This window comes from Argopecten irradians, chromosome 14, assembly GCF_041381155.1.
Source record: "Argopecten irradians isolate NY chromosome 14, Ai_NY, whole genome shotgun sequence".
Taxonomy (NCBI): domain Eukaryota; kingdom Metazoa; phylum Mollusca; class Bivalvia; order Pectinida; family Pectinidae; genus Argopecten; species Argopecten irradians.
Genome location: NC_091147.1, coordinates 4,103,225 through 4,128,465, shown reverse-complemented (window position 1 = coordinate 4,128,465; position 25,241 = coordinate 4,103,225). Strand labels below are relative to the sequence as shown.

General features: G+C 38.1%; 1 protein-coding gene and 1 long non-coding RNA gene across 2 annotated transcripts in view; one reads left to right on the top strand and one right to left on the bottom strand.

The window, feature by feature from the left end:
* Positions 1-25,241, bottom strand: part of LOC138306903 (serine-rich adhesin for platelets-like) — a 162,978-nt gene that overhangs the window by 124,713 nt on the left and 13,024 nt on the right. Inside the window, 1 exon segment of the mRNA XM_069247466.1 lies at positions 9,771-19,810. Coding sequence (XP_069103567.1) covers positions 9,771-19,810 — 10,040 coding nt within the window.
* The window catches only part of LOC138306904 (uncharacterized), a 60,795-nt gene that overhangs the window by 28,135 nt on the left and 7,419 nt on the right, over positions 1-25,241 (top strand). The gene's annotated exons all lie outside the window — the stretch shown is intronic.

The window sequence follows — 25,241 nt, the reverse complement described above, 5'->3', positions numbered from 1 at the left end:
CACAAAAATGTGAACACAGCATGTTAGTGTATCAACCACATCAATCATGGTCAACAAATTAATTATAAAATGTCAAATTAAATTAAAAATTAAATTTCTTACATGTCAGTGTTTAGTTCCATATTTATTTCTCACACATGTTAAATGTCCCCAATAGAATTAGACCCTGTTATCTCTATACATTGGACAAACTCCAGCAACAATCACCTTCTTAATGAAATTCACTTAGCACCAAAGGTCACCCTAAGTATAGCGAGTCGGCCAGATACTGGTTACATATTGGGCACTAAAATATGCACCTGACAGGAAAATTAAGTGTTGTTATCATAGAAACAGGCTGCTAATGAGAGTAGAAAAATGGAGTCATTGAATAACATTATTGGAGTTTGATCCCTGATGTGTTTATAGCTAGAAAATAAATCACATTCAAAACATTTAATTAAATAGAACTAGACTTCAAACAGGGAGTTTGTTCATAACAACCTACAACTGGTGTCAGGGTTATCTCCCCTGTTAATTAATATTGGTCAATGAGTGAAATCATTTATTTGATATGAATGGGGAAGAATATTGAAATTCTCATTGTTACCTTCTAGAAAACTGGAGTTTAGGGGCATATTAAAGAGTGGGGCGATAAACAGAACGTCTTTGAACTTTGAAAACTTGTTAGATCTTTTTGATAAACACAGAATTTATACTTTGAATTTAAACTTAACTGTCACAAAACTGGCAACCCAGGATCAACAAATTTCATTTCTAAGATTAACTTAAAACATCTAATGCAGGAGAAATAGAATGTTAAGCACCTTTCATGGACTACAGTTAAAATTCTAAGATAAAGATAAAAGTTTTGTTGGATCCACGCAATCGTATAGAGTATACAATACACAATAACAACAGCTGGGGATCATCATTCGTCAGCCATTTGTTTATGGGTGTCTATACTGTAGGTGTCAGACAAGGATACAGATTGTTACACATTTCATCATTAGTATGTTAGGTGGCAACAAACAAATGTTCTATCTTATAGTGTTGATATATCTTACTTCGGTATCCCAAAAACCTCCCATAAAACCAAACAAATAATGAAAACAGATCACAGAGGAGAAAACAAGGGGGTCGTGTCAAGTTACTGACAAAAAAGTTGTAAAGAATCCAGAATAAGGTGATAAAAGTCCCACAAACTTCAGACTGTCTACCCAGACCTTGGCACGAATAATTTATGAATTTAGACTCAAATAAAGCTAAGCCGACACAGTTAAAAAGTTTACATCAGTGAACACTGCAACCATATAAAGTTTGGAACCTTTCCATGGATGGAAATGGTGGCACGCACATACAGCATCGTCAGTACAGAGAAGTGGACAATTTCAAAAATCTTACAGATCTTATAGAAATCACTTACAGCAAATTTGGCAAAACACATTTCAATGTAAAGAATTGTAGGTTTACTGTGTTTCTGAAACAAAGGCAACAGTGACATAGTAACATTGCAGTGTCTTACACAGTGTATCCAATGGTGATTACTTTATATAATTTGTCATATGGAATAGCCTGATATAGCACAAGATTTGGTTTGGTTTGATTACTTTAACGTCCTATTAACAGCCAGGGTCATTTAAGGACGTGCCAGGTTTGTTGGTGGAGGAAAACCGGAGTACCCGGAGAAAAACCACCGACCAGCGGTCAGTACCTGGCAACTGCCCCACATGGGATTCGAACTCGCGACCAAGAGGTGGAGGGCATGTGGTAATATGTCGGTACATCTTAACCACTCGGCCACAGCGGCCCCTATAACAAGCATTAGAACAGTTCCAATATTGTGTGATTGCCATTGTATTTCTCCTACCTCTAAATATAATTTCCCTTATTTTTTAAATGTCAGTGAAAAACGCAAATTAGTACATTACCAAGAACTCAACTTAGACACTAGGACAGTAAATGATTTTAATTGATTTTTGGCCACAACTTGAACGGATTTTACCTTAACCAATTAAGACATCTCATTAAATAAATGTTAACAATTTCAATACTACTTTTACAGTGATTTGTTCGATGCATAACTTTACAAAAATGGCGAGTAAAACTTACGATTTTCACATGTGAATCACGATGTAATAATGCCAAAACGTGGTGAGATTTTGGTTTTCGTTCACGGATAAGCCGCACTGGTGTATGAGCCGCACTCCCAATTTTCAGGGAAAAAAGTCGCGGCTTATACTCCGGAAAATACGGTAATACAGCACTGAACCAAGTATCTGGTAGACAGAGCTATTACACATAACAAGGGTTTAGCTGTTACTGACATTATAACTCTATAATCACGCTGACTCTTCAATGGCTTCTCACAAACTTATTCATGAACTTTTCAACTACAAACTTTTTGCACTAGAAGTTTAAGTTGTGTTTGATAGCTGATGCACCATACCATGTTTATAGCATGAATGAGAAATCACACATATGTTCCTTCTCAGACTACACATTTATCAAAATCCACAATTTAACATCTGTGAGAACCAATCATATCTTAATGGCATACAGAAAATAAAAACAACACAAGATAATGAGGGGAAAAACTCAAGAGGTAGCATTAAAATAACAAGATTTTTATCGGTTCTGATATTTGGTAGAATTAGATAATACTGCGATAGGTATACCAAACTTCATTAGTCAAACCAGTTAAACCTTTGACCTCAGAACTTCATTTGTTTCTAGAATGTAGAAGTTGAATTACTTTTTAATGAGATTGGAGATCTCATTTCCAAACATGCACAGCAACAAAGTAACACTCACTTTATCTTACAAATGTAATTATAAACTGTAAGTAAATGAAATCTAAATCCTGACAGATGTTACTCCGGGACTGGTAATAGCGCTATGTGAACTCAATCCTCACCATAAAAAGGTAGAATGCATTCATTGACTTTCAAAAAACATCCAGTATACATATGTTCTGGTAATATCATATTGATATCAATATCACTTTGGTAAAAACTTTAAAACATTTATAATCTAAATGACATTCTGAAATACAAAATACCCTATACCCAATAAGACCTGTTCCTTGAAGTGACTCTTCCCCCTTTGGAGGCCTTTAGTTCACTTAATTTGAATTTAAATCTTTATTCAATGTAAACTACAAATATAAACATAATTTTGTTTCATTATCTTATTTATTTTACAAATTACGTTGTAATACTCGGTGAAATAATTTGGTGAAATTTTTAACTTCCATGTGCCATTACCAGGATAAGAGCCCCCACCACCCTCTCAAATCAATGTTCTCATTTTGTTTTCATAAAGTTTTTAATGTATTTCTAACGGTAGAGTGAATTAAAAGCAGTTTGTACTTTTCAAATTTGTTTTAGATTTCAATCATTCAGAGAATATCTCATTTATGAAGAGATGAAAGAGTGTATGCTATTTGAAGATGAAGGCATAAATGTGAAAGTAATTTGCCTCCGAGTTGGAAACATATTCTCTGGAAAGATGGACATGCAGACCCAGAGAATCAGGACAGGTTCCCTACATAGGAATTAGGAATGGCTAGGTTAAGAAAACACCAAGTTAAACAGGGGCCAAATGATGAGCTTATCAGACGGCCCATGAACACAGCCAGGTCCTCCACAGTAACCTTTGCTGATTCCAGCCCTGTTGGGGGTCTCTCTTTCCTTGGTAACATATCAGGACTATCACAGACAGGTTCAAAGCTCTTCATTCCAAACTTCTCAAATACTAGAGCTCTTATCCTATACATCAACAGGCGACTTTGGTAGGCTACATAAAAACATGTGTATATATACTTGATATTTTTCATGCTCCAGCTAAAAAATTCACTCAAAGAGAAAATAATAAATCTGCCTGATATAGCTGTACCTGTATAGGAAGGCAATGAGATTTGTTGTAGAGATTGTCTGTAATAACATATGTCAAGTGTGTGTAGCTTAGTTAGGGATATTTGTATGTAATATCCAGATAAAAATCACACTCAGAAATGAATCTACCAGACATTTTTCTTCAAAAGGTCTTGTATGGTTTTGAAATCAACTTCAGCAAAGATGATGCATTTCCAGCAATTTTTCAATGTAAATTGCATTTCAGAACATACCTACCCACAATGTAAATGACTTTTTCAATGAAATATATTAAAAATTCATTTTTACTTTAAAATTACAATACCTGCCCCAGGTATGGGCTGAACCTTGAAACCTTGAAATGTGGCTTTGATCCTTCACATAAATGTGAAACCCACTTCCAAAAGTCATACATTAGTAAACTGGAATCATAAAGCAAAGTGGGTGAGAGATCGCTGGAATACAAACTGTTATTACAGCTAGTAATGTACTGGCTGTGAAAGTCTATAATTGCCATGTCGTAGTCAAAATTAGGAGTATAGCAATAATAATAAACTTACAAGTTTGAATACAAAGACATCAGCAGAGTCAGAAAAGTTATAACTAGTTCCCATGCTTATATTCAAACCTCAATAACATTTAAATGAAATTCACGAAAAGAAATAATCAATTAAGCAATTTTCCTTGCCTACCAAATTACCATCTTGGGACATACGCCCTTCTTAAATAACTCAGCGGCATATCACCGAGCAATAAAATGCCAATAAAAAAACAGGAAACTTTAAAGTTATAACACACACTGAAAACAGGACTCTGAATAAAGATCTGTATATATCTCACAGCACCGAGTTAATGGTCTCATCAACTCTCATAAAACTTTATACAAAAAGTCGTATAAAAACTGCAAGGGAGATTTTAAACATCGGCCATGACTAATTAGTGTGAGTGTGTGTTATCTGATAGGGTGGAGGGCACGAGATGTTTTATATTTAAGGGATCACCCCACCTGTGATTGAGTGGAACTCTTCAGTGTTTATCAACACAACAGGTTAATTGTTACATTATAGTCACAAACTGGTTTAGATTAGATAATTTATTCATTCAATTCAATGATACTGCATAGAAGTATAGAAATCAAAATTCAGATTCATAGAAGTAATTACATAATTTTGAAAATACATTTTATGTTTTTTATGCATATATTACAGCAAAACCATGTCATTCCGTCAAAGCCTAGAGTAGGCATATAACATGTATGGGAAGATCCTATCAAAATGTGAATAATTGTGAGATATTCTACCAAACCAGTCCAAGCCTAGAGTAGGCATATAACATGTATGGGAAGATCCTATCAAAATGTGAATAATTGTGAGATATTCTACCAAACCAGTCCAAGCCTAGAGTAGGCATATAACATGTATGGGAAGATCCTATCAAAATGTGAATAATTGTGAGATATTCTACCAAACCAGTCCAAGCCTAGAGTAGGCATATAACATGTATGGGAAGATCCTATCAAAATGTGAAATAATGGTGAGATATTCTACCAAACCAGTCCAAGCCTAGAGTAGGCATATAACATGTATGGGAAGATCCTATCAAAATGTGAAATAATTGTGAGATATTCTACCAAACCAGTCCAAGCCTAGAGTAGGCATATAACATGTATGGGAAGATCCTATCAAAATGTGAAGTACTAATTGTGTGATATTCTACCAAACCAGTCCAAGCCTAGAGTAGGCATATAACATGTATGGGAAGATCCTATCAAAATGTGAAATAATTGTGTGATATTCTACCAAACCAGTCAAGCCTAGAGTAGGCATATAACATGTATGGGAAGATCCTATCAAAATGTGAAATAATTGTGGATATTCTACCAAACCAGTCCAAGCCTAGAGTAGGCATATAACATGTATGGGAAGATCCTATCAAAATGTGAAATAATTGTGTGATATTCTACCAAACCAGTCCAAGCCTAGAGTAGGCATATAACATGTATGGGAAGATCCTATCAAAATGTGAAATAATTGTGTGATATTCTACCAAACCAGTCCAAGCCTAGAGTAGGCATATAACATGTATGGGAAGATCCTATCAAAATGTGAAATAATTGTGTGATATTCTACCAAACCAGTCAAAGCCTAGAGTAGGCATATAACATGTATGGGAAGATCCTATCAAAATGTGAAATAATTGTGAGATATTCTACCAAACCAGTCCAAGCCTAGAGTAGGCATATAACATGTATGGGAAGATCCTATCAAAATGTGAATAATTGTGAGATATTCTACCAAACCAGTCAAAGCCTAGAGTAGGCATATAACATGTATGGGAAGATCCTATCAAAATGTGAAATAATTGTGAGATATTCTACCAAACCAGTCCAAGCCTAGAGTAGGCATATAACATGTATGGGAAGATCCTATCAAAATGTGAAATAATTGTGAGATATTCTACCAAACCAGTCCAAGCCTAGAGTAGGCATATAACATGTATGGGAAGATCCTATCAAAATGTGAAATAATTGTGTGATATTCTACCAAACCAGTCCAAGCCTAGAGTAGGCATATAACATGTATGGGAAGATCCTATCAAAATGTGAAATAATTGTGTGATATTCTACCAAACCAGTCCAAGCCTAGAGTAGGCATATAACATGTATGGGAAGATCCTATCAAAATGTGAAATAATTGTGAGATATTCTACCAAACCAGTCCAAGCCTAGAGTAGGCATATAACATGTATGGGAAGATCCTATCAAAATGTGAAATAATTGTGAGATATTCTACCAAACCAGTCCAAGCCTAGAGTAGGCATATAACATGTATGGGAAGATCCTATCAAAATGTGAATAATTGTGTGATATTCTACCAAACCAGTCAAAGCCTAGAGTAGGCATATAACATGTATGGGAAGATCCTATCAAAATGTGAAATAATTGTGTGATATTCTACCAAACCAGTCCAAGCCTAGAGTAGGCATATAACATGTATGGGAAGATCCTATCAAAATGTGAATAATTGTGTGATATTCTACCAAACCAGTCCAAGCCTAGAGTAGGCATATAACATGTATGGGAAGATCCTATCAAAATGTGAAATAATTGTGAGATATTCTACCAAACCAGTCAAAGCCTAGAGTAGGCATATAACATGTATGGGAAGATCCTATCAAAATGTGAATAATTGTGTGATATTCTACCAAACCAGTCAAAGCCTAGAGTAGGCATATAACATGTATGGGAAGATCCTATCAAAATGTGAAATAATTGTGTGATATTCTACCAAACCAGTCAAAGCCTAGAGTAGGCATATAACATGTATGGGAAGATCCTATCAAAATGTAAATAATTGTGTGATATTCTACCAAACCAGTCAAGCCTAGAGTAGGCATATAACATGTATGGGAAGATCCTATCAAAATGTGAATAATTGTGAGATATTCTACCAAACCAGTCCAAGCCTAGAGTAGGCATATAACATGTATGGGAAGATCCTATCAAAATGTGAAATAATTGTGTGATATTCTACCAAACCAGTCCAAGCCTAGAGTAGGCATATAACATGTATGGGAAGATCCTATCAAAATGTGAAATAATTGTGAGATATTCTACCAAACCAGTCAAAGCCTAGAGTAGGCATATAACATGTATGGGAAGATCCTATCAAAATGTGAAATAATTGTGTGATATTCTACCAAACCAGTCAAAGCCTAGAGTAGGCATATAACATGTATGGGAAGATCCTATCAAAATGTGAAATAATTGTGAGATATTCTACCAAACCAGTCCAAGCCTAGAGTAGGCATATAACATGTATGGGAAGATCCTATCAAAATGTGAATAATTGTGAGATATTCTACCAAACCAGTCAAAGCCTAGAGTAGGCATATAACATGTATGGGAAGATCCTATCAAAATGTGAAATAATTGTGAGATATTCTACCAAACCAGTCCAAGCCTAGAGTAGGCATATAACATGTATGGGAAGATCCTATCAAAATGTGAAATAATTGTGAGATATTCTACCAAACCAGGGTGTTCCGTGCCAACACCCTCTCTAAGTCTTCCTCTTTGGGACCCAAACCACATTATGTGTTACGTAAGTACATCTGGAAACCTTCATCTAACTACACATGATACCAAATTTGGTCTTCAGAGAAATCTAAACAAGTGGAGTAGATAATTGTGAGACACCACATACATACAGAAAATGTCTGCTGAAAGGTCTGACACTTCCATTTCCTTGATATTGATCATAGTGCCAGTCTGTTAATACATTTTGCAAGTATTCAATTCTCAGAGCAAATCAATTTATGTCTTTTTTACAAACATCAATTTGCTTTTTGTTAGTTTCCACTGCATACATGCAGTATATGTACACTGTATATAGCAAAACTCCAAATTTCTTTCCTGACAAATTCATTTCGGTTTTGCTTAAAACGCCAAAGGTATATTCAATAAGCTGCAAATAACTGAGTGGATTTGTTCTATTGAAATACCCAGTAAACATATCCATGATCACACAATATACCTACAAAGAGTAACATTTACAATGAAGAAGCAAATTAAAAATACACCAAAAACATTGATTGTCTTTTTTTCAAATGATTGTCTGCAAAAAATGAAACTACACTAAATGTATTTTCAAAATAGTGACATCTAGCAACTGTTGTAGTGGAAAAGATATCACCTACTGACTGACTTTTCAGAAGGTGATATGTTTTCAGCTTCAACAGTAGCTAGGTGACATCTATTCCTCAATATGTTCCAATGGTAATATGGTGTATAAGAGTAGAGAAGACCAGTATATTTTAATACTTCACACCAAGGCTACCAAATGTGATTGGTATTAGTTATATATTTATAACCTGTTTCACAATCAATGTAAAATATTTTTATAGTTATAGCTACATTTTGTAAAGTAGTAAAGCTTTAATTCTATAATTGTAGCAGTCTGTATGATGATATAGACAATTTGGTTCTGCTTAAGGGTCATACCAGCAGGTTTGAGTTATAACTATTGAACTAACATCCATATGGAAAAGAAAAAGAAATCCATATACAAAATATATGCTATATCATAAACTAAAGGAGAACTACATGTATAATCTTATCACGAAAAAAAAACTTTCCTTACAATATTCCAAATTTTATTTCCTTGTGCAGATGATATATCCACATTTTATACAATCCTTTCTCCTGAAATCAGATGGGGTGCACAGTTTTAGAGAAACAAAAAATTGTAATTCTGTATAGAATCCACCTGAGGATAGACTTCTGTATAGACAATGCAGTGCTGATCAATACCACAGGAGTCAGGCAAATAGCTTCAGCAGAACTATGACTGGTTATAAAACAAAATTGTTGTCTTTCTATTGTGAATTAGTGTCCAAATATTAGAACTGAAAGAGTATTGTATAATTGTGGTTTTGTAATACACTAAAGAAAACTCTAATGCATACAATATATTTAAAATTCACATATCAGATGTAAGGAGCTCCCATTTTCTACACTGTACTAATTTCACCAGTTCCTCAAAATGTTGTCAATTAACATTATTATTAAATGAAATATTGGTGAACATTCATGCATGTACTTTGCATTCACTTACATTACATAATAATAATAGAATAATTTGTTCCTGAAACACAAACATACAAGTATTTTTCAATTGTAAGGCCCAGTGATCTACACCATCTTCTCATGTTGAATTCCGTACCCAAAATTAAATACAAATTTAAGCTGGAGGATCAACTTTTATGCAATGTCGAAAATGGTTGAAAACAAACATTCAAATCATATGAATAAAACACTAAACCAGAAATGATTCAATCCTAAAACATACCATTTGTCCCGGACACACTGCTACACGTGGTTCTGAAAACGAAAGTAGAAATACAAAATCCACTTACCTCTTTCTGTACCGTCAGTGTTGGAGTTTCTGGAGAGGAATCTGCTTCATTGTTTCCCACAAGTTTTAAATCCCCACAATTATCACCATTAATTTCACCATACGAGAATTTCACTGGATTGATACACCGTTTCGGCAGTTGTCTCCCTTTGCTACTTATCGTCTGCCTATTCAATGACAAACTTGTATAATCCACTGGAGAATTATCCGAGTCACTTCCGGTTGTAAATTTGTCCTCCTGGTCGGTACCCTGTCCGGGTTCTAGCTGTGGTCCGTTAGTAGGCGTCTTGCTACCAGAGTCCTCAATATCGTGCCTTTCTGGGGAAGAATCACGTGATTCTAATTTCCCGCCAATTTCTGAAGTTGTACTTTCTTCTTTAGGAAAAGTTTCGGAGCTGATTTTAACTGCTGTTAACTTCTTAATCGCCTTTGGTTTTAATTGTTCTGGCTCCTCTTTAGGGAATATTTCCTGTTTTATTCGGATAGCTCGCAGTTTCTGCGGACTGCCAATAACGTAATTCGGGACAGCAGGTAAAAACGATTGTTTGGGACTTTCACGTGTTTCCGAGTTATTGAGAGAAGTGTCCTCTTGTCGGTCATTGCTTACGTGACTGTCGTCTCGTTTATTTTCAGGAACATTCCTATTTGTCAGATCAGTCTGTTTTCTGTCAACGACCTTCTTTGACCTTACCACTTCTTTTGTCTCTATTTTCGATTCTAAGCGACTTTGAGCCTTTTTCAGTTTTTGAGCAAAACTCATACGCTCTAGTTCTGGACTGCTGTCATCTTTGACACTTTCTTTTTCTTTCTCATCGACTTCCGGTTTAGCGCTACTGAGCAAAGAATCGTCCATTAACGTCGGTTTATTCGAATCGACCGTGCTTCCTGTTGTTATGTTGGTAGCATCAGAAGACGGTATGTTGTTGCAGGTTTCATTTCCGGTTTCATGGGTAGTTGTAATTGTTACATTTGTATCATCCTCAGCTTTGTTAGATTGTACCGAGCTCTCACGGGAATTGGTTGATATAGACGTGTTATATTGTACGCCATTTTGTTTAGACTCTGGCAAAGTGTATCTGTTTGACAAATTTTCTCCAATCTTATCAATTTGCGCTACAAGGTTTTGATCGTTGATATCATTTTGAGATTTCACCGGTGTTGGGACCTCTTTGGTTTTATCTGATACTGATGGCATTGACTCATCGGTAACTCCATCAACATCCTGTTGTGTCTCATTCCCGGATTTTGTGGAATCAAATTCCGTCAGCGTGTTGTCCAAATCGACACCCTCTGTACCAGAACTGACTGTCTGTGAGTCCTCACATTTTTCATTTATTGTCACCTCAGATGTTCTAGTGTCCGGAAGTACGTCCTGGGGTCCGCTGTCTGTCCGTGTCCGCCGGTGTTTAGGCTTTGGTAACGTTTTCGGCGGAGTCTTGACAGCGTCCTTGCCTAATCCTTTGAGAGAGTCCCTTCGGTCGTTGTAGGCGTCCTTTATAAAGGGATTGTCTTTGAATGAAATGTTTTCCTCCGCTACTGCTATTTCTTCCTGTAGTGATTGTTCATTACGCTTTGGTAGCGTTTGTATGTCAACGTCACTTTGTACGCTGTCCTCCTCCTCCACTGAAGCGGTCTCCACGGCATTGTCGATGTACGGAATCGAATCGTGAATACTCTCGTTGTTTTTACATTTAGACTTATCTGTAAGACCGTCATTGTTATTAACAGGAATTGTATCGGTTATTTGACTTTCCTGTTCCTCGTTTGTCCTTGAAACATTATTCCCCGATTCTTGATTCACGTCCTCTGTCGATGACGTAATTTCCGGTATCGTTAATGACTTTGCCGCCATAATTCTCTCATATTCCGCTGGCGTAACTTTCTTCCAAACGCCATTGTCCCTCACCCACTTTAATTTCCGGGAGGGAGACGGTGACTGTGTGAGAGGTGAGGATGGCGGTTCCTCTGTCAATGCCGCTGATTTACCTTTGCCGGCCTTTTGAATGAAACTTCTACACATCTCTGACACCCGACCATTTCCAAACACCGACACTTGTTGCTGGCTCTCTGGGCCGGTATTTTTGAGGTCCACTGGACTTTTACTCCTGGCACGTGGTCTGGAAGGAGGTGATATAGTCTGCATGTTCGACCCATCTTCATCTTTGTCAATAAGACATACAGTAGCGGTATATCTCCGGAGGGGTTGTCGCGCGTTCTCACGCCTTTGAGCTTTGGCGGATTTTGCAGTCGTTTCATCTTTATTAACGGTGCCGTCTTTTGTTTGTGATTTTGGTGGCATGGGCTGTTCATCAGGTATGGTATCGAGTGAGAGAGTGTGCTGAGGAGTATCGACCCCGCTAGACGGTATTGTGTCTGTGACCTCATTGCTCATAGTCTCCTCGGGTTGTGGGTTGGACTGATTGCCCTCAGTGTCCTGAGCGCCAGACTCACTGGTCGGTAAGGAAATTGTAAACGTTACACTGTTCTCAGATATCACGTCTGGTACATCACTGGAGACAGTTGGGTCAACACTTACAGACGGGATCGTATCTCCGACCTTCACCTTACTTTCACTATCCACTGTATAAATGGACGTTTTAGTTTTATTCCCTACGTGTTCCTCATCAACGTCGCGTGACACTTTCTTTTCTGGTTTTCCAGCGTCAATTGACTCGGACAGATACTCATTATCCGAGTCTGAAGACTCCTTCGTGACTAATACGGCGACTTTCGGTGTGTCTATAACTGTATTAGTGGTGGACGCTGGACCATTGTGGTCGTCTGTATCAGTGTAACTCGTATTTATATCATAAATACTGTCTTTATTCTCGGACGTTACACTAGTTGAAGATAAACCAGAACTGGACACGGGTTCAGTGGTCAGATAAGGTCTGTCTGTATCTCTAGTGCCCTCTATCGGAGGTAATCCAACCGAATTAGCACCACTGTCATTTAATTCACTGGTTGTTTCGGTTTTAGGCAGTGTGTCGTAGCTAGAATTGGGAGAGAGAGGCGCGCGGTGATAGGTTGATTGTACAGTCTGTCGTCTCTCCGTAACGCTGGTAGTTATGCCCGATTGTCCGGTCTGAATCGCCCGTGATATATCCGGGATTGAATCATTACACTGTTTGCCCCGTCTAACCACGTTATAGGTCTGAGTGGTATTGCTTCTTGATTTGATCACAGAAATCTTTGTATCACCCCTTGTCAGTCGCGGTGACAAGGTAGGACTTTGTCCGTCATTAAAACTAGTTACGTGACCCCTGGTCAACACAGGCGACGGTGGAGGGTTACGTATTAGCCTCGTAGTCAATACAGGAGACGGGGGAGGGTTACGTGTACCCTCTGCGTTCAATAATCGACCTCCGTGCACAGGCGATAATAAAGTTGGATTTGTTTCCAAACTTTCACATTTTTTGTCACCACTGCCTTGTAGCAAAGACGCTGTATTATCACACAGACCATCAGTCAATAGTTCACTGCAGGAAACCGCCGGTTTCAGGTCCCCCGAGTCGAGAGTGTCTATGCTGTGTTTCACTTCGTTCATTGATTCAATACTACCGCTCCGCTCCAAACATTCTGGCATAGTAATTGTTTCTCCTTGCATTAATGCAGCCAGTTGAGATGACGCTGGCGATACAGCAGCATCGCTACTGTTACCAAACTTTCCTAAAATCTCGGTGTTTGTGCTGTTTTTCACTGTAGAAAATACTTTCCCGTCTACATCAGATGTTGATATAATCTCTTTAGATGTTTCAAACTTGACGCTACGCGAATTCACAAGATTCTTGGTAGGGTACGTGCCCCGCCGGTCGTGCAGTCGAGCAGCGCCGGTCGATAACTTACTGCTGGAGTCGATAATTTTTGTCTCACGTTTTTTATGTCGCGTAATTGTGGTAGTTACAATTTCATATTTTCTGATACACGTTGCTTCGTTTCTTGAAGATAAATTCCGCCTGGGACTATACATGGTATTTGATGTTTCCATGGCAACATTTGTGTCAGTTTTAGGGGGTCGGGACGCCATGCTATGTTGTTTGTAATGTCCCACCTCTCCATTCATTTCGGCAGTATCTCCATACTCCTCGTCCTCGTCCTCGGATTGGTACTGTGAAGAGGATAACTCTCCCTCTGACTCAACTTCACTATCAGATATATCACCAATTATTCCGTTTTCTGTCTTATAATCACACACCCCATCCTCGCTCTCTAAATCACAAACCACTTTATTCCCAGAATCATTAGAATCAGCTGTTAAATCTCTTTCATCTTGACATTGCACATTTAACTCGCCGACACCATAATTCTGGCCCTCGTCGCCGCTATAATAATCCGGTATAACACTGCCTTCCCTGTGTTCCTCGGATAACGTTCCCGACTCTATGTCCCCTTTACACTCTGGAGAACAAGCACTTGTTTCTGGCGGTTCTGATTTACAGTCGTCTGTCCTTTGATCGTCCGTTACAGACCGTAAAGTACCAGTTTCTGTCCTGACAGTGACGGGCCTAACATTAAACTTCTCCCCGCCGTCCGATCCCTCGGTCCCTGATGTCAGAAGACCGGAACCCGGCAATGTTTGTGGCTTTATATTGCTCACAGTTGGTATTCCATCCAGGTTATTTTGGTTCGTCAAAATATTTTGGAATGATAAGTCTGTTATATTATCCATGATCCCTGTAAATACTCCTTCCGCTCCGACCGAACCACCGCCGCGTTTAATACCATTACTATCCTGAGAGACCCCCTCCTCATCATTTATTTGCATCTCGAGTTTATCATTTCCATCATCAAAATATTCACCTAAATTTGCCTGTACTGGCACTACGGCTTCATAATCTGTAGACACATATTGGTTCTTATCTGGAACACAGTTCTTACCGAGGCCGACACTGTTTATAAGTACAGCTTTGCTATCAAGATCAGATTTCGGATGATGAGTAATGTTTTCACATTTCAAATCAAAAGGAGTTTTGTTTGCAAATGAATTATCTTGAGAATGGTGGCTTTTTACACCAGCACTATCCCCGGAATGTATCGAATCGGAACTATTGTTACTTGTTTGGTGTATAAATCTATCGTTTGTGTTACTAGACGTGGTTTGGGTATCACGATACTCAGATAAGACTCCCTCGTTTGGGCCAGACTGTATTATTTCTCCAGTTTGTTGGAATGTTTCTATAACGCGATTGTCAACGCGACATGTATAGTTGTCACAAGCAACGTCCCTTTCTGAGTTACCGTAACCACTATCTACTTTGGTATCAAAATCACTGCTCTGTCGATTTAACGAACCAACCGACGCGGCGTTGGGTACGTGTAAAGCACACGTGTTTATGTTTTTACTGGAAGTGTCCACTTCATCTTCCTCACTAACAGAGAAATAATCGTCACTCGAAGCCGTACCGGTATCACTACGGCCGCCGTCAGACAGGGTTGCTGGGGACTCGGTTGCCATGCGAGACGTTATCGCTGAAATCTCAGATTTCTCCCCTATTGACAGCTGTTCTACATATTCGCTATAAGATGCAATGTCTACATTTTGTCGACACCCTGCCGCGGGAGCCTTTATGTTTGAAGCCTCTGATAGTACAAGTTGATCGCTGATATCACTTTTCCAAACTTTAAGTGTTTTCGATCCCGGTTTAGTGAGCCCGGTATTTCCCTCTGAATTCTCACACCTGCTGCTGTTTACTGTAGTAAGTGGACGGATACCGACTTTACCACTGGAGGTATTGTTTTCAGATGTCCCACCATTCTCACTGTTAAAATTAACGGGTAATAAATCACTAGCTTCTAACAATGCTCTTTCATCTGCATCAACAAAGTGTTCGTCCGTTTTTATTAGCGATTTGGATGATTCCATCAAAGACCTCTCGTATAACACGAAGTGTTTAGACTCCTCTGGTGGAGTCGTGAAAGGTGTTCCTCCCATCGAACTCCTCGCGCTCAGAAATCGCGGGGACGCGGGCGTTACTGGAAGTGACATCATCAAATCTAGCGGTGACCCGTCACATGTATCACGCGGATCACAGCAGGTTAGAGTCGGCGAGCTGTCAGATTCCGGCGAGCTTTCCGTGGTTATTTCTATTTTCGTTCTAGTGTTCAAGTGCTTATAATCTAAGCTTCTTTTGTTTTTAGGGCTACTTATTAAAGTTTTCGGGACCCTAGGGCGATTAATTTCCTTGCACTTTTCTCCAATCTTATCAGAATTCCCGATACGTTTCTGAGTACCAGTCCTAGCCCGTGACGGTTTAGGGACGGACGACTGTCGATGTTTCAATAATACATTGTTTTGCGCCGTTGTAGACAATTTTCCAGTATTTGATTGCCGTGATAATTTACTGCCTGTATCAGAGATTTCACTAGATGCCTCACTCGGGGTACTGGACCTAGAACGTTTACTCTGTTCTACTGGGCTAAGTTCCTTGGTAGGTCTATGAATGGTTGGCACCGATTTCACCTTTGAACTCATTGCACGTTTAGACATCTTATTGACAGACATATTCTGAAGCGATTCATGCTCACTTTGTTGTTTAACATCGATTGTGGCGCGCGATGGTTTGTTAATTTGGCCGGCGGAGGTGTGAGGTTTGGGCACCCTAGTTAATGGGGTGGGTGTTGGTGACGGGATTGCACTCTGTCTGTTTTGCTTGACATTAGCCATGCTTGTTGATGAAGTCTGCTTATTTGATTGAGAACTTTGGCGGGGGAGAGCGGAGGTGCTAGATGATTTATTTTTCATATGCGATGGCCTGTCTGATAACCGTTTTGATCCATGAGTCTGAGGGTTACTCCTCGCGCTGTTAGGCCGGGAGGGTTGTGTAACGCACCGATTAGTGGGGTCACTACTGCTGGCGCTGAGTGATGATTCCCTCCGATCAAAAGGTACAGTCGATGACAAGGAGTCCATGGGTTTATCGACATCAGGTTTGGTGTTAGTAGATACTTGAAACCCCTTATTATCTTTTGACTCTGTACTTTTTTCATACCGAGCCACCTTTGATTTCTTAATAGGCTCGCTATCTTTTTTAAACTCCATTGAAGTTTTCGAAGTTTCTTTTAGTGACGTCACAGATCCTGACTTGGCTGCCGTTGTTACTTCCCCTTTCCCAGGTTTCAGAGCCAGATTCCTAGCTCCACTCACGGCTTTATTATTACTGGCAATTGTTCGTCCATGACTGGAGTTTCTGTTATCTTGTTGACCTATCCCTTGACTTTTAACCTTTGCTTCGTTCACCTCTGGTGACTTTAGTCTACCTTTTGAACGTTCCGTTTGACACTTCACGTTTTTGGGGACATTATCACATTTGGTATTCGTCCTTTTGTTCACTAAATTAACACTGTCCTTCTTTTCCTTGACCACCAGAGACGGTGGTCCAGAGATCGAGGAAGCACTGCCCATTGAACTCTTCGAACGTTTTCCATCACTTGATACTGAATGAGCTGGAGACGTTTCTCTACTAACAGATCTCTCCTTTGATAAGTCACTAGTTTGCTTAGACACCAAACACACGTTCCCAGAATTCGTACTACCTGGAGATGTTTTGGTAATTTTGGACGTTGGTTGTAATTTAAATGTTTGTTTTGATCGTTCAGATGATGTTTTGCTGCTTTTCAGAGCGCTTGAGTGAGTACCTGGTGCGATTTGTTTTCCTGTCGTACTCCGATCATTGACGGGTGTGGATGTTCTAGGCTTTTTGATAGCCTTCACTTTGGATATGAATCCAGTGCCATGCATTGCTGAAGACGATGTCTTATTTTTCTGAAGACAATTAGGCGGACTAAGAGGAGATTTATTGTTTGTTCCTTGATTAGATTTGGCTCCACCTGACCCAGTACTCTTATCCTGCTTTGATTTTAATCTCACTAACCCCGTCCCGCTTGCGTTAAATTCCTGTTTTACTGATAGCACAGACTTCTGGGATTTCTCTGGCTTAATGTCCTTACTGATAGGGTCAGGGTGTAACATACCTTGTACGTCGTGGTCCAGTTTGTCCTCATCTCCGGGTATAAACGCTGTGTCTGGCACGTTATCACGCGCGGTATTAACTGTAGACGCTGTCCCCTTGGGGACACACTCTGTGTCAGATCTGGGAGTGTTGATAACGTAATCACTACTCACACAACTAATAACTGAGTCTGATATATCATTCCCATCATAACACATCATTACTTCATTAAGGACGTCGTCGACATGACGCTCCGACTGACCGCCATCACTATTGCTTATTCCATCACATGTTACGATATAGTCCGTCTCATCGTACGTTACTTCATTTTGTATCACATCATCTGTAACCGTATCACTTATGTCATCAGCTGTGTCCGTGATGTTTCTTGTTAGTGTGTTTAATTCCGTCATGGAATGGTGGATTTCCTCATCCTCATTTTCAATTATACGACATATCACCTCTCCATGAGTAGAAATATCGCTATCATTAGTCTCACACGTCCCTGATTGTCCATCATTAGTATCCGACATTACGTGTGGGGAGGCAGCAGTGTTCACACGTGTAGCATCTGTGTTATGTTCAATACAAACCTGACGACTATTAATGGGTCTGTCACAGTCCCTGTACACGTCTTGGCTCTCCGCCACACTGGGGTGACGAGAAATGTCACAGCCCACATCCCGAGTCCCTGTACCTAACCCAGTTTGGGGTGGAACAACGTGTTGCTGGTCTCGCGTGAGACTGAATACATCCCGATCACAAGCTGATTGATCCGTTCTATCCACGCCGTGGTGATGAAGTATTTCGGCATTACTGGAGATGTAATTACTGTTATTGTTACGCCGATATGTTGTTACATTGTAAGTGGTGTGGTCACAAGAGATAGACCTATCCGACTCATCATCCACCTCGTCAGCCTCCGAATTAATCTCCGACACATTAATCCCGGTTAATTGTTCCGTGCATGGTTCAGCTCCGCCGTCGGATAATACGGCATCACTCCAGCCCGCGTTATCTACATTACGTGTATGGAGATTCGACGAAGATGAACGTTTGTCCGAGATATCTTCTGTCACCGTCGTAACGTCCGAGTAACAATATTGCGAACTTCCAGAGGGTATATCTAGCCCATGTGATATTGATTGGGTTCCTACGCGTCCAAAATGATTTGCTAGCTGTGTAATTTCATTGAAAGTTGAAGAAGTCTCCAAACTGCTCTTATTATCAGCAGACGATATCTTTTTGGCGGGAGTACAATTTTCCCCAACTCTGATGCCTTTCGTTTGAGAGGTATCGGAAATTTGATTGCCAGTCGTAATAACACCCCCTGTTGTGATTTGTGGGGTTTTATTCACTTTTTTATCTCGTGATAAAACCAGGGTATTGTTCTCTGTAATACTTCCTACTTGGCGTATCTCCCGATCGGCTGGGACTTCTGAAGACAAATTACCGATACCCGGTGATATATTAGAAGGAATTGCTTTGTCATTCACAACAGTTGTAGGTTGTTTAGAAGAAACACTGTTTCGTGTCTTTCTGGAATTCGCTGGAGCCACTAGCGTCGTTTTTTGTTCGTTTACAAACGTTTTGCACCTCTTTGTATAATCAGGATGAGAGGGCTTATCATTTCGCCTGATAGGAATTCGTTTTTGGTCCCTGGATATCTTCCCGATATTATCTGTTCCTACGCTAGAACGTAACTTCACTTTCACGCCGGTTTCATGGTTCGGTATCACATTTGCCGTACATTTTGTACCATTAATCCCTGTTTGAAATTTTGTCTTCTTAAATAATGCAGATGAGACCGCAGTTGATTTAACTCCATCAGAGTTTGTTTCAGCGGTTGGAAGCTTTGTTCTGTTTGAATGTGATTTCAATGTTAATGATTCCTCTCTACCTTGCTTTAGCGTGGAAAGTTGGGCCGTCTTAACATTACCGGATGTTCGCTTCGTCGTAGAGGATGAATATTTTGAAAGAGATTTTTTGTTCATCTTCACCCGGGTGACATCATGGAGCGGATCACGTGTTAGTGTCGTCTGCTCGGGTATCGTGTCATCTGTACTCTTGTAAGGGAGCAGTTCAACCTCACCTGAAACAGACAAAGACAATGGTTACCGCCACATCTACCCCAAACAATCAAATTACAATGCATTGTATAGTTAGGGTTTACATACCATTCAAGTTGTGTGTTTATATTATGAGGTCTTTATTTTACTGAACATGCTAAGATAACTATAAAGGTCATTTTTGATAGGATAAGCAATTGATACTGTTCTGTGTAAAGATAACGTAAGTAAGTGTATTTTCCCCATGTGCTGATATTAAATAACAATAAGACCAGACACTTCGAGTTATTTTTATACGCATTTACCACCTGTATTTTTTATTTTACTTTATTAAACAATACACATTATAAAGATTTTAACTCTCGAAGTTACATTTGTTGCAATGGTTTAAGCTAGCCGCCATGATATTTTCTGGATTTCAGTATCCAATCCCATTTTCATCATTCATTCTCAGCAAGCTTCTTAAAGTCACCAAAGGCATTTTAATCCATCAAAGCAATGAATATTAAAACAGAAAACTCTTTGAAAAATAACTAAATGGATTTCTATAAGTGATGGATCGAATGATAAATTGTTAGGTGTAAGATTCAATAATAATAATAATTAAGATTTCAAATTACTCAAATGACTGAATCATCAAACAAAACAAGAACCAAGGTGATGATTGTTTTGCATCATATGACGGTTACTCTTATGGGGCGTATGGTCTTTGTGTTCACCTAAATATATGTTGTATGTAATGATCTGTAATTGTATTGGTATTCTGTATGAAGGTATGTGATAACAAATGACGTGTACAATGTGTTTAGTGTTGTATGTTATTGGCGAATGTTTACCATGTTTTACTCCTCGTCAAAGACAGATGTGTATACTATAGTTTTAAGGCTGTGAGCACCAGTCAGGTCACTGAGGTTGGACGTGAGTGATATATAGCTACATTAGTACCTACATACATACATTTGGACAGCCATTTTACATATGTTCATGTCTGTGCTCTTTTGTGTTGCTATGTCATTTCCAGTTAGAGTGGTGATTTATCTGTAGTGTGTTACGTTAAGTACAGCGTTATCAGTCTGACTGAATACAACACTGTAACCTAACATATCACCCGCTAACCTCATTAACACTCATTGGTAGACTTCATTAATCCATAAAAATACAACTCTTTTGTAGTATACATATACCTGTTAATGTTTCTTAGGGATTACATTTATTTCCAAACAGCATCCCCGCCACAACGTGCAGATTTAGGTATCTTATCAGCAGTATACAACGTAGTCATGGCCTACTATATACTTCAACAAACAATTAACATGTTCCCTATGCCTAGTTTAGTGTCTTTAGCATAAGTTGCGTCTAATATACCTTTGTCCCACATCTTTAAACATAGTACGGCAGGTCAACATGTTAAGATAACACGATGTGATTGGAATGACTCGTGATATCAATAAATGTAAGGTATTATAAATTCACGTTGATAGTAAAAGTAGAACATCATCCATCAAAAAGCATTTGAAGAAGACGAAACGATCAGGTGAACGTTTTCTTATTAGTACCCTGTTGGATGAGCTGACCCAAAGGGACTATAGTGTTAGTCTATATCTGTCTGACTGTCCGTCTGTCTGTACAGATGTTTGTTTCCAGACAATAACTTGAGACAGATTGGTGTATTTGATTACAAATTCATACAATGTTGGGTTATAAAGTGAACAATCATTGTCAGCAATTTAGGAACTGCATTTTATCACGAAACACACATTCAGATATATTGAACTATTTGGATTATCGGACTGTTTAAGGTCAAGTATTGTTTCAGCACGTAAATGTCCAAACTCTATAATAGAGAATATGTCCTTTTCATTAACTATCCGTTTCTTTAGCTATCAGACTCCATTATGCTCATTAAAGTGTTACGAAAGTTTTAAAAACTGTAATGCATCTGTATTTCTCTTTTTTTTTTAAATAAAAATTAATAAGAATTATATCTATTTCCACGATCAAAGGATATTGGGAATGAAGGGAAATCACTAGTATCAAAAGAGACAGCATACATATTAAACATACTATGTTTCATACCTTCCTCTTTTGTAGGTTGATAAAAGTCCAGAATTAAAGTTCATCAAAAAGCAAACTAAAGAAGACAGCCACATGTGAAATTCATCGTTAGTTTTTTACCGAGTTATTGATAGAGTATTTAGATCGTAATGCATATTTTATGTATATATATGAAATAAACTTCAGGAATATATTATTATGAAAGTAACATCACGTGAATAGTAAATGATATTTAAAACTCCAGATTGCTTCCATATCGCCCCAGTCAGGAGTTTTAATGTAGTGTGATAGACCCCGCACATTACCGACTAGCTACTACCGGTTTTGACACGTCCTCAATTTTATACAGAGATATAAAAAATAAGGGTGTCTTCCAGTGTTTACTTACCATAAATAATTCTTTGCCTATTGCATATTTACCATTAAACATTGTGGTTTATCCGCTCGTATAACACATAGAAGCCATTCTGTGGTCAATGGGGAGAGCGCGGAGAACATTTAACGACAGTCTGACGGCCGTATGGGGACCATATAGTAGTCAGAATATGTCGGTTACTTAGGAGAGAGAAACCAGTTACTCCACAATCAATAAACATTACATACACTTCTCCTTTTTTATGTGTCCCGCTTTTCATATTGTTATCATTGGTTTTGACACGTGTAGCGTTTGTTTTTTATTAAAATAATTACTTGGGCATTACCATACACAACCAAACCCATCTAAGACGTACGACTATTAGATTAGAACCTCATAGTTTCTTGTCACGCAGACGTTACTAATGTTGAAGACAGAAAGTCACATTCGATTATTTATCCAATTCTTTATCTATTCATAACAATGCAATGCACAAACATCTATATTTTTATTAATAAAAATGTAAAGCATAAACTTCCATTTCAACAAATTTTATTATATGCAAATACCATTTCTTTATCTAGTTCATATTTCACAACAATGCAGAGCATAAACTTCCATTTCTGTATCTATTTCACAACAATGCAGTACACAGACTTCCATTTCTTTAATGTAATTCATACCAATACAGTGCATGAACTACCTATCACTTTCGAGCCATTCGAGGTTACATTCAAGGTTACAGTTTTGCTGCACGCTTTGGTATGATGATTTAGAGGTTTACTCGCACACTACGCTCTGTATGTTATATATCATGATGTTGCTATACACTGATATCAAAGTGCCTACAAAACATAAACTAGCTACACGGTTAGATCGTGTCCAATTACACGGTACAAACTCAGGATAGTTAAAAACAGTGAATACCTTAACAGTAATGATTCAATAATATAATTTTTATACGGATCGCATTTATTTCCAAACAGCACCCCCGCCAAAATGTGCATTTTCAGGTACTTTATCAGCAACACACAATTAACACTACTTAACATGTCCCCTAGGACTAGATTCATATCTCTTAAGTCACATTCGATTTTCATCCATTTCTTGATCTAATTCCTAACAGTGCAGTGCATAGACTACACATTCATTAACCTTCGAGCCATTCGGGGTTACATCAGACTGTATCACTTAGACTTTTACTCGCATACTACACTCTGTATGTAATGTATCATGACGTTGCTATACATTTATATTAAAATGCCTTCAAAATATCAAAATAGCTACACGTTTAGATAGTGTCCTCAGGATATTTAACGATAGTGATTACTGTCACATTAATGATTCTATAATACCGAACAGTAGAGAATGTAGAGAAGGCTACGAAACGGTCCAAACAATGCAGAACCTGGGGTTTCAGCGGAGTAAGTGTTTACTGCTTCACTGAATACACCGTAGCGACCACAAACAATTCAAATGGAAAAAGCGGAAACAATCAACCCGACTATACAATAATTTAGATGGAAAGACCACTGGGTCCGTCGTAATTAAAGTTGAAATAAAATGAGGTAAAACTTCAGCTGGATAAAGCAGACTTCAAATATTTGAAAACTTTATCTATACTCTATAGGATGATATGGTTCAACTGTCCAGATGCCTCCTCACAGTGAATTAACATACCGGGGTAGATTAGTGTAATGAAGCCTAGCGTAAAGCCACACGCACGATCGCACTGTGTTAGTACAGTTCAACAAGGTGTTAGTGTAGGAAAGGTCAATGTTAGTGTTACCGTTATATAATACATCTATTGTTACGTAAGGACTATAACAGGCGGGGAATCCTCTTAACTCGGACCTGACCTCACCCTGGCCTTACCCGACATACTGTCTCGTCAATATGTGGTTTTGTAGGTTAAAGATTAATCCCACAGTTCTATTCCATGCAACACATTATACCAGAAGTCTGCTAAAACATACAATATCATCATTTTATCGCGGTCAAACTGTATATAAAACCATCGATCCAAGTGACCAAGCTTAAGACAAAATTGTCTTTATAGCCAATTGATCTAGATAAAACGGACAAATTGTATTAAAATTGGCCCTTCGGGACCCAGAGAAAACAGTCTTACTAAGCATGTGGTATTTATAGGGGTTTGACTTCGGCTGTATATAAACGGTCTCCACCAACATAGTATGTTGCTGTACCTTTTGATTTTTTGACAATCAAAATATAAAATGCTTCTTATTTTCCACATTTCTGTATTTATAATTTCATCAACTTTTCGATAGATCACTTCTGATTTTCAGATTAAGTATACTTGATTAAATCATATTCAGACTTGATAAAGGATCAGGTATATTTATTAATTGCATCTTTCACATGATTGAAATTACTTCATTATTTCACGTATCCACATGGAATTGGAATTGTATTTGTCATATATTCAACAATATTTACTTTGAAACCCACACAACATATTTCAGAAATCCACCAGACTGATAGAATAGATTAAGACAAATACTCTGCTTGTATATAACACATTGGCAGTTAAATAGAATTGATAATACGCATTATTTTTATGTTTATTTCAGCTTTGAGGCAAAAATATACATTACCACTTTGAAATTGACTAATTCGAAATATTACCTTAATTCCGATTTTTTTAACACAAACTTAAAACAATATTAAATGCCAATAGAATTGAACACGAGGAATTGTCTATCTTGGTCCTCTCCTTCAATGCTTTCTTATCAGCTTTGAAACAAAAACAGTATTTATTTATTAAACTTCATTGTAGTCCTAAAATAATTAAAGATGCTCCACCACCGACAGAGCATACACGATATTCATTATTTGAACACTAATTGGTGTTTAATCGTGTATATATAATGTCTAATATATATGTCTAATTAACACAAAAAAATAATAATAAAAATTTTATTCTGCCTTTGGTGCATGCATAATCAGTACTTCATTCCATATAGGATAGTGCCACGGATTTTTTTCGGGATGCAATTAATTATTGTTCATATTTTTAACTT